This window comes from Coturnix japonica, chromosome 5, assembly GCF_001577835.2.
Source record: "Coturnix japonica isolate 7356 chromosome 5, Coturnix japonica 2.1, whole genome shotgun sequence".
Lineage (NCBI taxonomy): Eukaryota > Metazoa > Chordata > Aves > Galliformes > Phasianidae > Coturnix > Coturnix japonica.
In genome coordinates, this window is record NC_029520.1 from 19,391,084 (window position 1) to 19,409,071 (window position 17,988).

Below are 17,988 nucleotides of genomic sequence, written 5' to 3' on the forward strand. Positions count from 1 at the left end.
ATTTTGCAAGCCTTTGTACATTTTCATTACAGACATCTGATGGCAAGATGGTAAATCTGGAGAGATATGGAAAAAAAATCTTCTTTTTAGGAGGAGGGAAAATTGCCTCTCATAACTGTCATCCCTTCTCTTTGCTATGTCTTTCATGTAATTGAAAACTGTAGAAAAGTGAGTTATTTAGAGGATTTTTTACTTATCATTTTTATTTATTTATTGCTGCTCTTCATTAATAGCTGAGTGTTTTAAACGGGAGCATAATTACAGCACTTCTTTCTTGGGGTAGTGAAGGTTAGCACTGATTTTAATCCTATAGTTTGTGGAAATCATCTTGAAATCATGCTTGAAAAATTTGCTGTGAGATGTGGAGTTACGGGACTTAATGGCAGGACTGTGGGCTGGCCAGAACTGCAGTCATGTTTGGTAGGGATTATAAGCCTATTAGAAGTGGAAACTGCATTTGGAAAAATTTGGAAAGTGCTGATTTTGTTTTCAGAAGACCACATGCTGTTTTCTGTGGTAGCTTTTGCAGTCAGCAGATCAGTAGTCTTGAATAGTGCAAACTGCCAAGAATGCCCGGAGTCTTGTTGCCAAAGAGCAAGTGTAAGTATTATTTGAACACTAGTCTGTCATAATTATTTCAGTGTGATACACAACAGGAGGTGCTTGTTGTTCTTTTCAGTCTTCGCATATAGATAAACTTTGTGTACTCCAGGGAGCTCTGTTTTAATGTTTTACCTTTGTCTTCTGCTGTATACACAGAAAACCCTTGCTAAATTTAAAAGAGGTAAGAGTATTTCCCACTGCAAACTTGCATTTTTACTTTTGTATGCTTTAAGGTCCTCATATAATCTTGTAATATGCAATCTGTCTTGTCCATCGCTTCTCATCTTGGGCTTCTTTTGTCTTCGTCATACTCTGTTAAGTGATACTGCGCCCACTTACTGTAAGAATTAAAGCATAGACTTTTACTTTGGTTATATTAAAGTCAACTAAAATGAGAATTTCTCCCATATGGGTTTTGCTAGTGCTCAGGTTTCTCAGAACGCTGCCTTTCCAAGCAGGATCTCAAAATTGAAATTGTGGTGTTAGACCTTGCCTCAGACTTCTCCTTATGCCTCATTCTTTCTGTGTGTACAAAGGAAAAGTTCAGTCTTTTGCTGTCTTCTTTTAAAATAATTATTGACAATTTTAAACTTCCTGATGTATTCAGAAACTTTGGCTTCTGAATAAACTGTTGCCTTTTTATTGATTATGTACTTACATTGGAGTTCCTGTAGCAGTGCTAAATTTGAACCAGAAATACTTTATCTTTGAGTGAAGTCTGCCACCCTTTGTGATGGTCCTTTTTCTTCAAGTAGTCTGTATAGTGGCAACCCAAGTTTATTTTACTTCTTGGCATCTCCCATATGCATCCAACTCTGTAAGTACAGCAACGTTTAGTATCTGATTAGCCTCTAAGCAGCAAGTAGTTTTCACCCTTTCTTTTTGCATACTGCAGAGTAACTGATACCTTAAAGTATTACTCGGAGTTGGTCCAAAATGCTGATATTTTCTGTTCATTTGAGTTCAGAGTTGAACACTTTGTATTATGTTTCTCAAAGCACAACTATTTCAGAGTAACTTACCTCATTTTGAGAATTGCTCATTTTGAGAAACTTTCCAAGACCCTGGTAAATCACATGGATTTAACAGGATTTGCTGACATCTGAGATGCATACCAGTTGCAGTTATATTGCACCTTCATTTTTTTCTTTTTTTTTTCCTTCATTTGCCATATTTTTATGCAAGTGACGTAACTGTTAGTAAGTTATCAAACAGCTGATTTTCCAAAGAGCAAAGAACTTAAAGTTTAAAGTGCTCTTGCTTGCTTGATATTCTAAATTATTGTTTCCCAGTCTTAGTGGCTTTTGGATTTTAATTTTTGTTTCACAATATTCCTGCACTGAAATGAGATCTTTGCTGTAGTTTGGTTGTCATTCTGTTACATATGTGTAGAAAGCACAAGAGGAAGAAAGCAATCCCAAGTAAAAAACACATTAGTGTTTCTAAATGATAGGTGTTGTTGATATTTATATAATAAATATGTGCATATGTATACATGGTTGTAGCAGTTCTGATTGCTTCTGAAACACTGGCAGGGGAATCTCTTGGGGATCTCACAAGGTACTTAAGATTCTTCTGTACCAATACATGCTTGATAATTGGATAATTACTGGCAATTAGCCTAAGGTCGTTAAGTAGCTTGCTAATGTTAAATGGGTCTATAGAGTTTAGGCTTGATGTATATCTTTGTAAGGCACTTGAAACTGTCTAACAGATATGTCTGCTCGCATTATGTATGGCAAACTAGTAAGAAAGCAATGTTCTGTTTCTGCTAGAGGGAAAATACGAGTAAAACTCAACAAGAAGCTACATACATGTCAGGCAGAAGCCATGCTCTACATAATCACCCAGATAAAGGTAGATTTTATAGTTCACTTTCACAGGAATAACCTCAGGGCAGGAAACTGAATTAGAATATTGCCAATAAATATCAGTCTATTTCTTCTTCCTTCTTGAAAAAAAAAAAAAAAAAAAGCTCCAAAAAAGAAACAAAAAACCAAAAAACTGGCTTTTGAAGACCTTTGTTGTGGTTTGGAAAGAGGATTTTGTTTTCCTAGTGAAGAAGTTCTTGAAGGAGCACGTAGCTCTGTGTTTTATTGAAGAGTGTTTGGGTAAGCAGTTATATCTGAGAGGTTTGCTGGCAATGAGGATGTGGACACTCGCTCGTTGGTAGCTGTACGCATTGGAATGAAACAGCTCTTGTTCTTCTCTAGAAATAAATGTCAGTTCATCTTCCTGATGACAGTGGAAACGGGGCAAACCTTTTTGGGACACAGTGCTGATTCTGGATTGTTCTGGAATTGGAAGTATCAGTTTGTAACTCATTTACTTTTGGTGTTTCCTGTTGAATTCTTCAGGTAATTCTTCTAAGAACTCTTCCAGAAACAGATTCGTTGTTGTTGTTGTTTTCTTAATTGCCCTCCACTCTTGCCCCAACATTTCCCACTATTTACCCATCTACCCATACAAGAACTACATCAGTCTATTTTCCCTTAGGAAAATAGGACTCTGAGAATGCTGTCCATTCTGTCCTCTTAATTCTTGTCAGTAGCTGCTTTTGGAGGAAAAAAAAAAAAGAGAAAAATTGCCTTTCCTATTGTTTAATCTTGTATTGAGCTTTATCTTTTTTTTTTTGTTTTGTTTTTGTTTTTGTTTTTTTTTTTTTAATACATCTAAGTTTACTAAGTGGTTCAGAGTTCTCTGCATGACCGTACTGTACTCACTATTTTTCATATCCCCAGTCTTTGTATTTATTTCAGACCATTGATGAAAATTTCAGTAGCTTCAGGCCCTGTATCAGTTCTTACAGACCCTGCTGGTATAAATTTCTATTTGACACAGAGAGCAACAGACAAAATCTGTTAGTAGTTTCTTTGTAGTTCTTTTAATGTATTTTCTTTCTTTTCTTCTCATACACCACTCTGCCAGCCCCTCCGTTTCACTCAAGTCTTCATTTGTCTCCTGTCTGCAGCAGTATCTTTCAAAATACTCAGTCTCCTCTTACCATACTCAAGCTCTTTTCCTTCAAACTCTTATTAAAATAAATGTTCACTATGAAAGCGGGAAGAAATCAATGTATCACACTTGTACTTGATGGCTGTCTATCTTCTTATTAATCTACCATTTGATGTTCTGATGTTTTTGCAATGAATTAAACTGTATTAAAGACTCCTGTTATGTTTTGTGTTGGAAAATGATTATGAGTGCATTTAGAATTAATATTTTATATTCAATTATTCAGTCTATTTTGTTAATTTTAGCTTGGTGCTTTACACTTAATCTTCCAGTCATACTTCTTTAGGAATAGAATATGATTTTGAAAATTTTCAATGTGTTTAGTAGTTTGCTTAATTCTCCTTCATTGTTTATACTGATCAGCATTTTTAGGTGCATTTAGGTCATTAATTATTAAAATAAAATTGAGTTTTCTCAGTGCTTACTTGTACTGACATTGCTTTATACATTCTCTATGACTCTAGACTGCAGTCAGTGATTGTATACTGCTTCTTCAAATGGTTAAATAGCTGCAGATGAGTAAAATATTTCCTTGCTTTACATCCTAAATCAGCATTCAGTATCACTGATTCTTGTTATGTAATTATCTCAGATTGCTGTTTGGGGCAAACTATCCCTCAAACAGCTTACTGTGAAGCTCTCTGCAGTGAACAGGAGAGACTTTATCTCTTGCCTTCATGTATTTGCATTTTTGAGTTCGAAGAAGATCAGTAAAGAGAAACTAAGGTAGAAGTTGAGACCTTTTTAGAAGTAACCTATCATGTTGAATTACATTTCTTTTAATATTTCTCTCTAGATTCCCTCTGGCCAAAGATTCGTGTTCCTCTGAAAGTTGTTAGGACTGCAGAAAACAAACTCAGTAACCGCTTCTTCCCCTATGATGAGATCGAAACAGAAGCAGTGTTGGCTATTGATGATGATATCATTATGCTAACTTCAGATGAGCTCCAATTTGGCTATGAGGTAAGAGAACTCTTTTTTCCCCCTCTTACACTGTCCATTTCAACATAGTGTGTGTTTTTAAAGTGGAGAGAGTGTACTGCTGATTCAATTTGTTGCATCTCAGTTTATTGTGGCATTTCAGTGCTCAATGACATGTTTTTACAGATTACGATTATTTTATGAAAAACACTGCCAGCTAACAGAAAAAAAAAATCAGTAATTGGCACTGTGAAACCAAGAGCCTTTAGAGAACATTGCGTAATTTGTGTTGCATAAATTTGTAATGGAATTGGTCTGGAAACAGTGAATTGGATTCATTCCGTCAGTTTCAAAAAGTTTCCAGATATGACAACTTTAGTACTGTATAGCTTAATGGTTCAGATATTTCGGAGGAGATTAAGCAGGGATTACAAGGGTTGATTGAAGTTCCATACCTTTGCACACTCTCTACCTTGCTGGCTGCTATGATGTAGTCTCTTAAAATAAGTCATTTGCTCAGTTGTCCCATTATCAACCTGTTAACATTCGTACACCATAGAATAAAAATAACTTTTTTTTTTCATTGGCCTCTTTACTGTAAAACAGCATTTTCTCTGTCAGTAGGGGTACATTGCCATCACGCTGATGAACAAGACAGGAGGTAGAGGTTTAATCTATTGTGTATCTCAAAGGAATTACTTCCCTTTCTGTGTAAGTAGTAATGAGTTAGTGCATGGAGAATGAAAGATGGAAAGAGGGGAGACAACTGAAGTGAGGCTTTTTAGCTACAACATATGCCTCTTCTCTTTACTCTGGTCATGACACAGAACATTTTAAGCACTGCATTACAGCAGCAAAACAATGAAGTGCTGGCAGTTCTGCAAGCCAACTTACTTATGTCTGTGTTGGTGCTTCTAACTGCTACTTCACTGGTGTGATAAAAAAATAATACATTCATAATATGCATGCTGTGTAAATTCTGGCTCCATTTCCATTTTGATTTTCCTAGAGCTGGCTCAAAGTAAATAAGATTAAACCTAAGCAACCATGTAAGTAGTTCCAAATGAACCTCTGCTACTAGCAAAACAGGTTTGGAGGGCTTTGAAGCAGAATTTTCATCTGCACCACTGCAACTAAGTTACAGTTGTGTCAGCCAGAAGTCTTGAGTTAGTACTGTGAAGTCCAGGCTACTGAAGCATTAATTTAGAACATGCTAAATTGAGAAAATCTGTAACTTCATATATATTGAGTCTGGTGCCTTAGGCAGTAAAGTGTTATCCTCTTGCAAAAGGGTGAGGCAGAGAAAGTTGAAGTAAATTGCCCTGTGGCTGGTATGACAAAGTGACAGCTATGTCCCTCGGTCTGACTGCCGAGCTGTGCTTGCTGAATTGTTGACCTTCTGTTGGCTGCAGGCTCTACCCGAGCAACAGGCCTTGTGTTTGGTGTCTGCTTGGACACGTAATTGCTTATACTGGCAGAATAAAAGCTTTTTTTTTTTTAATTTATTTATTATAAATCTTATTCCTTTTTAATTTTGAGAATTTATCTTCCTACACGGCCACATAGATGGAAAATTGAAATGTCTTATAAAGCAGATAGTCGAGACAAACCCATGGGAAGCTTAAACCCTTACATTTTGAGATTGCCTTTTTTTTCCCCCCTGTAAAATAAATGAGTAAAAACGTCTTTGAATACAGAAGCACGGTGGATTATTTTATAAATATACAGTTTTCCTCTTAAGAAGGGTGAGTGATGTAGTTCCTACTCTCTGGCACAGAAATCAGGGGTTGAAGATTGATCTTTCCTGTCCCTGAGTGTCTGTGACTTGTTTGACAAGCCTGAGCTGGCTCCCAGATGTTTAAATTGTCCTCAGCCTGTGATAATTTATTTATCTGTTTATGTGTGTTACCAGAAAAAGTATCTCTCAGACTCTTGACTCATTTGCAGGGGAATCCAGAGGGAACAGTAGCAGCATATAATGTTACTAGAAAGTTTTCTTTTAAAAGTTTTTCTGCTTCTGCTTTGGTCATAAGAAGGGTTGGGAACGTGACATTTTGTAATTTTCTCTTCTCCTCCTGACATCCTTAGACCTTACATTTAAACATATGGCCAAACCCTCTCTGTCACAGACTTGTCTGAATGTATAGAGCAAGCCTAAAAAAACCCAGAAGCTTTGATCTCGGTACACTTTCAGCCATAAAAAATTATAGTAACACTCAAAGTGTCAGACATTTTTTACTTGTTAAAAGTGAGCTATTATGGTACAGTGATTTATTGCATTGCATAAATCTATTGGAGCAAGCAGAAAAATAGTCCCTGTGTGCTGCTGCATTAAAGTAGCATAAGAATACTCAGGACGTTCTGACTTATGAAAAAAGACTACTTCTGTACATTACATACTGAAATCACAGACATGGCTTGAGGCACTGGAAATAATCTTCTGGGGCTGGATCATTTTTCATAATTACCAATCTTTGTTTTTCACAGAGAGAGTATTAGAGAGCCAAGAAAAGGAGCAAGTATTTAAAATATCGTAATCCTAAAAAATTAAAGCAGAACTGTTGGCTGCTCCTTAACTGTTTGGTGTTTGAATGAGGGACTGGGAGCATGCATTCTAGTATTCCCACCTCTGAGCCTCGGCTGGCCCCAGGGCAGATTGCTAGCATTTCTGTCAATCTGAGAAAGGGATAATGGTTTCCAAGTACGAAGTTCATGAAGATATCTTATTAGGTAGTTACAAAGTTATTGTTAGGTGTTCTTACAAAGTATTTTTATTAAAGGAATATTTGAAAAAAAAAATCTAAATTAGGATTGTTTCTCTGGGTGCATTTTCATTGTAGACAAAATAGTTTAGTGCAGTACTATGTTTCTGGGCTTTTTTTGTTGTTATTGTTTTTGGTAACTTTTTTCCTACTGCGGGTAGAATCATCGAATGGACCTCAAAGATCATGCAGTTCCAACCCCCTGCCATGGGAAAGTTGGCCAGCCCATTAAGTTAGTCTGCTTAGGGCTGTATCCAGCCTGGTCTCAAGCACCTCCAAGAATGGGACACCCACAGCTCTCTGGGCAGCAGAGCTAGGGCCTCACCGGCCTCTGAGTGAAAAATTTCCCCTGACATCTAACCTGGATCATCCCTCTTTTAGTTTCCCTCTTTTAGATCACTCTTTCAGTGATCTTACCTCAATTTTTCTTTAAATTGTGGATAGCCAGTGCTCCATTCTTTCAGTATTGATGGAAACTGTGACTGTATTCAGTTTATACAACTAGAAAATTTAAGAATTTAAATTAATTGTTTTGTTTTATTTTGCTTTTAGTCTGGGAGATGGTTCATCCAAAAATATTTAATTTTGGTGTTGTCTAGCAGAGTCCTTGGAATAGCACTAGCTGCAAAGAAGCATACCTCCTCTTCACTTGGCAATATGTTCTTCCCTGGCTGTGTCCCTTAGCAGTATTAACTCAAGCCATCCTTCTTTAGCTTGTGAAAGCTAATAAGATCACTGTCTGAGATGGAATGTATTCCTAACAGACGAAAAATTTATAGGCAACCATCAAACAAGAAAATTGACTGCAAAAAAGGGAGTAGTATAAGAAAAATTACCACTTTACCTATTCTGAAAGCTTTCTTATAAGCAGTAGCTGTACATAATAATTTTGGCACAAAACGTTTGTATGGATCTGGGCAGTGAGCTGGATGCAGCTATTTGGAGCCTTTCCCAGAGTTAGCTTTGAATGAGCCAGTGATGAACATTAAGAAGAAGCCAAGCTTTTCCACTGACTTAGATAGCATTACATTTAAAAGGAATCTTTGTTTAATACAACTAAGTTATTTTTAAGTGCATCAGACTGACAATTTTCAGAGGCCAGAGCTGGGGTAATGTTGAGCTTTTCGGTGATACAAAGAAATCTGTATTAGTAACACGCATTTTATTGACTTTTGTTTTATGTTGTTTGGACTCTTTGAGATGACATTGAGAGAGGTAAAACTGGAAAGAATATGAATATGCTGTTGAGTGTTGTGAAGGCGCTGAAATCCCTTGGGAAGCAGTAGCTGAGTTTAATCTTTCCTTCAGCTGCATTTAATATGCGTGTCGTTCCCTTTACGAGGATTCTTAGCCCAGTGTGGTACAGATCTGTAGTGTTTGTCAAATTCTTTGCTGATCCTCAGTAGCTTAGGTGGTGGTGCCTTCAAACAGCTGTGAAGTGAGCATTTTAACAGTAAATCAATAATAATAAAACCAGCAAAATATAACCATTATATTTTGAGACCTAGAATGTAAGGAATAAAATCTTGAGAGTGGCTATACCTTTGTCTTTTTGCTCTTTGTTAGTGTCATGTCATAGCATGGTAGGTATCTCAAGCCCTCACTGTCTTCTCTGGATTTCTTTTTTATTATTTGTTTATTTGTTTATGATTAGTAGGTGGCAACAATTCGTGACAATGTACTGTGAATCCTGTTTCTTGAGTTCCAGATTGTCACTGCTTTTAAGGGCCTTCTGTTAGATGGTTTTCCTATCTAAATACTGTCCCAGTACATGTGCCCTAGAACTGTCTAGAAGGATTGATTTCTGGTTAAAGTACAAGACAGAGAGTCAGAGGATCTGGTTCCCATTCTTGTTTCCCGTGCAATTTTTGGCAGGTTTCCTCATCTGTACGTTTGAAATAATAACTGCTCTCATCATGGGATTCTGAAGCTATATTAACTGACAGCAATAAAAATGTGTTGAGATGCGTAGATGAAAAGGTATATATTAATGCAGAATCACAGAAACATAGATACAGGAGCAGTAAATTAATGCTGATTGTTTTATCGCATTGCTTTGACTGGATACACTTGCATAGAGTCCTTAACAGTCCAGGCTCCCAGCTGAAATGTACTGGCACATGGCAAGTGCCCTCAGTGAACTGCAGGCAAAGTTAGGTTTGCAGTATTGTGGAATTCCAGATGACACTTTCTGTACTGCAGATTCAGCTGTAGGGTTTCTTGGTGTTTAGTTCAGAGAAAAAAAAATTGCATGTAAAGTGACCCTTGGGAATTGTTGTTGTTGATCTGGCATACTCATTGAAATCTGGATATGTGTTTGCTTACTTACGCGTTACCAATCTGAAACAGAAACTCTTGTGGCTTAACACTGCATGTTGAAGAGTCAAGGAGCACATTTTTCTGACAAATCTGGCCGTTCTTTGGATCAAAATAAAGGACAAGTTTTGAATAATTTGTCTGCATATAATGTAGATGAATATTGACTTCACTATTGATTATTAAAGAGGCTTACTGTGTATTTAGCAAGCAATTAGCATTCAGACTCCTCTTAATAATTGTCATCCTTTCTCTCTTTTTTCCTTACGCAAAATTTATCCATTATTTAATGTGACCAGAAGTGTGGAGATCTGAGGTTGCATTAATGATGCCCTTCTCCTTGTTCTTGTCTACTGTGTTTGATCCTGTAGTCAGCTACAAAATAATGTATGGAGTGACAAGGATGGTATCTTGATTGTATCCAGCTGTTTGGAACAAGTCAGGGGCAAAGAGGCCCTCCATGTAGTAGTAGATCCATCCTAGCACCCATTAAAAAACACCAGAAATATTAAAACGTAAGTTGATTTTAAGCCTATTCCTATCAAAGGAAGCAGGTTGGTTAGATCCAAAGCCAGCTGTAAAAGTAGTTAGGCTGCAGCCGTATCTACTGATTTTAACATCTGAAGTTCCATTTTAGTCATGCTTGGTTTTAATTAGTGTTAAAATCTTTTTTGAATAATTGGTTGCATTTCTCTACAAGAAGAAAGTCAATATGGCTTAGTGGTTGTTTGCTCTGAAATACAGCATCCCCGAACCACTGAGTACTTCCAGAGCAAGCTCAGGTATTTTTGTACTTTTTCCAGTCATATTCTGATTTCAGGAATTAGGACTTATGAGAATTGAAATGGTCTTTGCCCCACTGTACTGGTACCCTCCCAGAAGTAGATGTTTCATCTGGACATTTGTATTTGCTATGCAAGAAAATTTACTACAGTGTTCTTGTTCTCTTCAGGTTTGGCGTGAGTTCCCAGATAGGCTGGTTGGATATCCAGGCCGACTGCATCTTTGGGACCATGAGATGAACAAATGGAAATATGAATCCGAATGGACCAATGAAGTCTCAATGGTGCTCACTGGGGCAGCATTTTATCACAAGGTATCTGTAATATACAACTTGTGGTATACAACATGAACCACTCCTTAAGAGCCGTATTCTGTGAATGTCTTGTGGTGCTGTAATAGTTTTCTGCAACAACCAGAAAACCAATTGCCAACTTTTCCTGAGACTCTTCCTCTTCCCATGGAAACAACCTATTTGTTTCTGCCTGTAAAATAAAACTGTTACTTTCAGAAACTTACAGAAGAACTCTTGTTGGTTTGCCTGACCAGTAAGAACATAGCATATTTTGCAATGAATGTAGCTTTGTAACTAGAAGTTTAAGGGGGAAAAAAAACACACACACACACACACACACACCAAAAAAATTAATTGTAAAGACATCAGTGTGTGGCTTGGAAATGAAATAACAATGCACTTAAGCATCCAGTAATGCTTTTCATCTGCTAGAGCAGTCCTTGGCTGTAGGCTGTATCACAATTTGTCCATAATCCATCCTTAGCTCCCTGCTGTTCAGTGACTGAAAGATTTAGTGTCTCATAGTTACTGCATCTCTGTTTAAAATTGTCTTCTCTACTTTTCCATCTGTCCTGCAGTATTTCAACTATCTTTACACCTACAAAATGCCTGGAGATATCAAGAACTGGGTGGATGCCCATATGAACTGTGAAGATATTGCCATGAATTTCCTAGTGGCAAATGTCACTGGCAAGTCAGTCATCAAGGTAAGACTTTTTCACAGTTTAACTTTACAGTGTTTGAAAATATGTATGTATTCATGTAAATGAAGATCATGGGATATTATGGAGTAGATCCTCCCAGAAGCTATGCTAGGCAGATGGAAGAGAGGGAATTGATATGAGATAACCAGCATGGCTTCGCCAAGGGCAGGTCCTGCCTGACCAACCTCAGTGCTTTTCATGATTGTGTTAACTGTGTCAGTGGACAAGGAAGGAGCCAGCACTGTCATCTGTCTGAACTTCAGTAAGGCCTTTGACATGGTCCTTCCTAGAATCCTTATGGTTGGAAGGGACCTCTGAAGGCCATGTAATTCAACTCCTCTGCAATGAACAGGGACCTCACAGCTATTGCCCAGGGCCTTGTACAGCCTCACCTTGAAAGTCTCCAGGGACAGGACATCAACCACATCTCTGGGCAACCTGTTCCAGTGCCTCACCATCTTCACTGTAAAATATTTTTTCCTTATACCTAAGCTAAGTCTACCCTCCTTGAGACTGGTTATTAAAAAATGCAGTAGCCCTCACAGTAGAACAGAGAGGTTGAAGTTCTCTAAGCTCAGGCACTCATGGAAATAAACAGAGAATCAGAACTCTTTCCTGTTTTTTCAACTGGTCCCCCATGACATCCTTCTCACCAAGTTGGAAAGATGTGGATTTGAGGGGTGGGCTGCTTGATGGACAAGGAACTAGTTGTTAGATCATTCCCAGAGAGTGGTGGTTTATGGCTTAGTGTTTAGATGGAGATCAGTGACAAGTGGTATCTGTCAGGGATTAGTACTGGGACCAGTACTCTTCAACATCTTCACCAGTGACATCAACAGTGGGATCAAGTGCACCCTCTGAAAGTTTGTGAATATGCCAAGCTGTGTGGTGCAACACACCCAAGGGACAGGATGACATTCAGAGAGACCTAGACAGGCTGGAGCTGTGGGCCCAAGTGAACTTGCTGAGGTACAATAAATCCAAGTGCAGAGTCTTGTGCCTGGGTTGTGGCAACTCCCACTATCAGTACAGGCTGGGAGATTGGGGGTACTGGTGGATGTTGAGCTGGATATGAGGTATCCAATGTAGCAGAAAGCCAGCTATATCCTGGGCAACATCAAAAGAAGTGCGATGAGCAGGGTGAGGAAGGTGATACTGGATCTCTGCTCTGTGCTGGTGAGACCTCACCTGGAATACTGCGTCCAGATGGGGAGCGCTCAGTATGTACTGAGGATCTATTTGAGAACGTCCAGGAAAAGTGATCCAAGGGGTGGAATGCCTCCCCTGCATGGACTGGCTGAGAGAGCTGAGGCTGTTCAGCCCCTGGTATGGTTCCTCATTCTACTTTCATAGTAGGAAAGACTTTATTTAGTAAAAATTTTATGCTAACTGGAAACATAGAATTGTTTTTTACCACTTGCATCTGGTGGTTATTTTGAATAACCAGCTGAGGTATGAAGAAGGTAATTTAAATGATATCTATGTGTATATACACCAACCAACATACATGCATTTTAATTATTTGAGATCACTAAAGGAAAGAAATAGCCAACTGTCCGCAGCTCTGTCCTGGTCTAGCAACAGCTGATTTATAGGAATGTTAATTGCAAGAATGTTAATTGCAAGATCAGCTTTAAATGAACTTTTTATCCCTGAATTAATTTCCTGACATGTTTCGACACGTTTTCAAGTCTGGACATTCACTCTGTACATTCATTTCAAAGTGTGTCAACCTGGAATGAGATTTAGAGGCCACCAGGCATTACTTCAATTAGCAGGGCCTGCTTTCCCTTCTGTCCATCATCATTTACTGGGACTGGTGGCTGCATTTCCTAGAAAAGTCTTTAGAAAATAAAGTGTGCGTTTTTGCTCAAAAAGTTTTTGAGCTGTATGAGGGCACAGCAGAGTAATTTGGCACCTCTGTGCAATTCAGAGAGCCTTGTAGAGTTTGCCAGTCAGCTATTAACTGGAGTGAGCAAAAGAGCGTCTGTTGGATTAACGTTACGGTGAAGTATGGGAAGCTATATTTCATCGCTGTTATGGCTGCAAGAACAAATGGTGTTTATACAGGGACCTTGGCAGTGAGAAAACAGTCATTAAACAGGAATTAAGGAGCTTGTCATCGCCACTTCTTTTCAGTTACAGAAGGAAAAACCCCTCCAAGCCGTTTTTATTGGGCCCCTGTGAATTTTGCAGTCAGCCAGGCCAGATGGAGCTGAATGGAGGAATGGAGTGGCCTTTTTTTCTTTTTTTTCTTTTTTTTTTTTTTTAAATCCCCCCCCCCTCCTGCCTCCCCCACCCTTTCTCCCCCCCGTTTTGAGACAGCTCAGTTTTCACTGCAGGCACGTTCAGAGGTATTGCACTGCTCTCTGTGCAAGGAGATTAATGTCCCTTCTGTTGATATTCGATGGTATCTGGCATGCCTTTGTGCAGGTGACCCCACGAAAGAAGTTCAAATGTCCAGAATGCACAGCTATCGATGGGTTATCACTGGACCAGACGCACATGGTGGAAAGGTGAGTGACCACTCTTTATCCTCTGATTGCTAGCTTCTTACCCAAATTTCCATTAAATTAGGATCAAAACCACTTGCTGATTATATTTCTGTAAAATACTAATTTTGAAAGAATGTCTCCTGGATTTGATCAACAGAAGCCATTCCCACAGTGGATAATGTGACACTGAAAAGCAGACTACTGAAAGAACTTTAGAAAGGGTACATTTTTTAGCAGATTTGCTGTAAAGTGTATCGGGCATGTATGACATACAGGTTGTTTGCTGTGTTTTCAGTAATGTCACATTTATATTCTATCAGGGAATGTAGTTGTATCATGGAACAGTAAGGAATATGAGATTTTTTTATTTTTTTATCCAGCCAGTTTGTTTGCTTACTGAAGAATGACTGACTAACAGGGATATAAATTGCTGATGTTATTTGCGTTGTTCTTTGTACACTGTCTTTCTGAAATGCATTGCTTCCAATAATGAAAGGCATTCACCTGCACAACTGCATGTGGCATTTTCTAACAATGGCAGTAATATTATATTTTGTGAGAATTTTGTTTTGAAATGAAGTATGTGTTTGCAAAGGCAACAAATGCTTAGTGAAATACTGTAAGCTGCATAGCTGTAAGAGTTCCATTACTCTCTTTACAGTAAAATGGCTTCCTAACCTTGGCCAAGCCCTAAACTTCCCTCTACACTGGCTACTAAATACTTAAAATAAGGAAAACACGGCTCACTTTCACAAAGGTTTTTGAGTCATTGTTTGTAAAGAGCTGAGAATAAATGTACATTAATTATTATTAGGTGATGTTAACCAGGGGCAGACAAAGGCTTTTCCCCTCAGGCTTCTTAGCCTGTAGCATCTCCTCTGCAAGCTTTGGGGAAAATCATTTGCAGCCATACAATTGATGGGGGAGCTGTGAGCAGGTAGCATGAGTTAGTTACTTGCGCAGGTATTCAGGGACCATCCTGCTCTTTGTGAAACAAGTAGTTTATCGCACTCGTCGTGGATATAGAATTTAAATGTATTGTCCATTGAAGAGTGCAACTACCAAAGTTAAACCGTAGGTGTTTGGACAGGATGTATAATAAGGCTAGCTTAAAAAATACATATAGATAAAGTCAGTTGTAAAAGGTACCCATGAAGAAAGTAAAAATTACTCTGCAGAGAACTCCTTTAGAAAGGGGCTGGAGGCTCTTAAATGTTAGCTGAAAGAAGCACAGGAGGATGTTATTTATCTAGCTGTTCTGTGCTGGCTTGCAGAATGGACTCCTAGAACCCAGGTGAGCTTTCCTATGATTGTGCTATTAGCATTACAACAGCGTGTAGGAATTTCAGACATGAAGTAGGTTCTCATTAAGGTTAGCGCTATAAAAACAGAAGATGAAAAAGCCATCTTTCCTCCAGAGTGCATTATGATGCAGGGTAAAGGTCATTTTTCCATGTCTCCAGCAATTATTGTGTTCTCAAGGTAAAGTATCTTTGACAGTTTATCCGGAACATGTTTAAGCTATTGCATTGCTTCTCCACTGTAGTTTCTGACAGTGACAGTAACTGAGATGAAACTGAAATGTTACACTGAGTGCACATCCACATGTTTTATTTGTCCAGTCAAAAGTGCAAATACTGCCATGGAGTCTGGATGCAGGAGAAAAGTTGGTGGTTCGCAGATTCGTGCTTCATTTTGAAAATCATAAATTCTGAGAGTACACGCTACACCTGGATAACATTCATATAGATATGTTAGCTATTTTCTGTTACTAATTGAGAAGGTAAATGGAAAAGGTATATGTGTCAGAAAACAACATATTATGGAACAATAACTTGGTACATTACAGTGTTGGATACCCAGAATAATGCCTGGGATATCAGGCAAAGAGCCCTTATCAGCTTCACTTGCAGCTTCCCCAGGTGTCTGGCCCTTGTTTATTGCCATTGACAGATTGTGAGTAGTCTGAGCAAGTTACTTGCCCAGATATCCAGGGATCATCCTGCTGTTTGCAAGACAAATGGGTTTTTGTTTCTGAAATAGCACAGAGATGCACAGCATCTACCCGGTGATTGTACAGTAAATGTAGTAAAGAGTTGAGCTGCTTTTGCAGCAGCAATGAAAGTGGTGTTTTATTTATTGAAGTCAAAATAGGAATGCTTTCCCTCAAGAGGCAAACTGAGCAGATATCTGACCAAAGAGTGTGGGTGCAGAGTTACCATCGCCAAAAATATCTGAGTTGCAAAGAAGAGGAGACCTTAACATGTATGAAGTTGATCCAGTCTGCAACGGACAGCAGGGCTCCCAATTTCTTGATTCACACTATCTAAATGCCTTGTTGAGCACAACTGCACCTTGTCAGCAGAGCAAAGGAAAAATGAATAACTGTGGGAAGAAAAGATGCCTCTGTTAGTATGAATTTGCAGAGCTAACAACACAGCCAAGAAAAACACCTACTCTCTATATAGGACAACATGTTTTTTTGCCTTCCTGTTTCTCAATGTTTAATGTGCTAGATGTCCTTTCTGTTTTATATTATCTGAAAGTGGCAAATACTTGAGCATTCAAGTGATTTAGTTCAGTGAAGGAGATGAAATCTTTTTGAAAGAGGCAACTTTCCTTCAAACACATGTTGTGGTTTGTGTGTGACATTTCTTTCACTCAAAAAAACTGCTTCTACTATTTGAGTTTGATGTTTCCTGAGGACTAACTTTTATGACTAGAATGCCATTTTTTTCATGTAAACATTTCTTTAGCATCCCAGGGGTGATTTCTCAGTGGTGAAAGATGTTGTACTGGTATGCCTGGTCTTACCATGGAATGAGTTTGGCTGTAGAGGGTGTCCATCTTGGTATTTCTCTAAGACCTCAAATTCAACTTAGTTTTGTGACTTCATGGGGAAGAGAGCAGTTGGGTCTCCACTGTCTAATTGGTTTTATGTTCTGCTCAGAGGATGCTGCTTAGTTCCGCCTGTGACAGTGTTGGCTGTGACGTGGACATATGCCAACCCGGCAGCAGGCTGAGATAACTAATTCATTTCACACAGGCCACCAAGCAGCTGTTACATTACAATGTCTTTCAGTCATTCTTGGCAGAGGCAGATTTGAACCAGTGGAGTAGAAGTAAAAGGCCTTGTATTCCAGAAACCAGTGAGGCACAGCAGCTGTGCAGGCTTCTCATATACACATCTACTTCCTAGCCTGTGAAGTCTGGGCTTTCCTGCTATGAAACAACTTTGATTGCAGTTTGCCACTGCAAGGTTTCCTCGTCCTCTCTGAGCTCCTTTTTGTTTATTTCCTAGCATGAAGATTTGAACCCAGAGGTAGAGTAGGATGAAGTGTGAGGATATGAGAAGATTGCAGAAAAGGAGATCTCTGTATTTTTTTGCATTGAGAGTTTTTTTCAAGTATCACCCATTAAGTCACTTTCTGACTCTCCTCAGGCCAGGAAGGGGATTAAAATAGCTGTGCAGAGTTGTGGCTCTTCAGCAACTTGAACTTGTGTTTTTCAGTCATTTACTGTAGCTAAGGAGAGAGTATGGAATGGCTGAGAGACTGAGAAATTAGTTTTGAAAAACAGTTTTGCGGTCTCCATCACAAAACTGTCACACTCAGTTGGTATGATTGACTGGGTCTGTTCAGGAAAGTGATCCTGGAGCCATCATGACCCCCTAACCCTCTGAAGGGGTCGGGAAGGGAGAGCAGTGGTTGCAGAGAGACCTGCTCCAGTACTGCTTGCAGCACGGCAACCTTCCCAGCTGAGTCAGAGCACTCCTCTCTCTTTGTTTCCAAATGGCAGAAAAAATGTTCTTGTAGTGTTACATCTTGGGGACTGTCATCATGGTTCTCAGTGTCTGAAATGTTTAAGAGCTGCATTATGAAGTAAGCAGCTAATGCTAGCTGAGCACTGACTGAGGTGAGATTAGCCACGTTTTCCTTGCCTTGCTGACACAGGTAGCACGCCTTTCAGTGAAAGAGCTAAAGGAGCACTGTAAGGTTAAACATCTGTTTGCTTGGCTTTTGAAGCACATGGCTGCTCCCTTTCACAGCATTACTGACACCTGAAATTATTAAAACTGGAAGTATTGTCAGTGATCT

General features: G+C 38.9%; 1 protein-coding gene across 1 annotated transcript in view; it reads left to right on the forward strand.

Moving 5' to 3' along the window:
- Window positions 1-17,988, forward strand: part of EXT2 (exostosin glycosyltransferase 2) — a 67,590-nt gene that overhangs the window by 46,116 nt on the left and 3,486 nt on the right. The window contains exons 10-13 of the mRNA XM_015864507.2: window positions 4,415-4,581; window positions 10,570-10,713; window positions 11,271-11,399; window positions 13,830-13,912. Coding sequence (XP_015719993.1) covers window positions 4,415-4,581; window positions 10,570-10,713; window positions 11,271-11,399; window positions 13,830-13,912 — 523 coding nt within the window. The remainder of the gene's footprint in view (window positions 1-4,414; window positions 4,582-10,569; window positions 10,714-11,270; window positions 11,400-13,829; window positions 13,913-17,988) is intronic.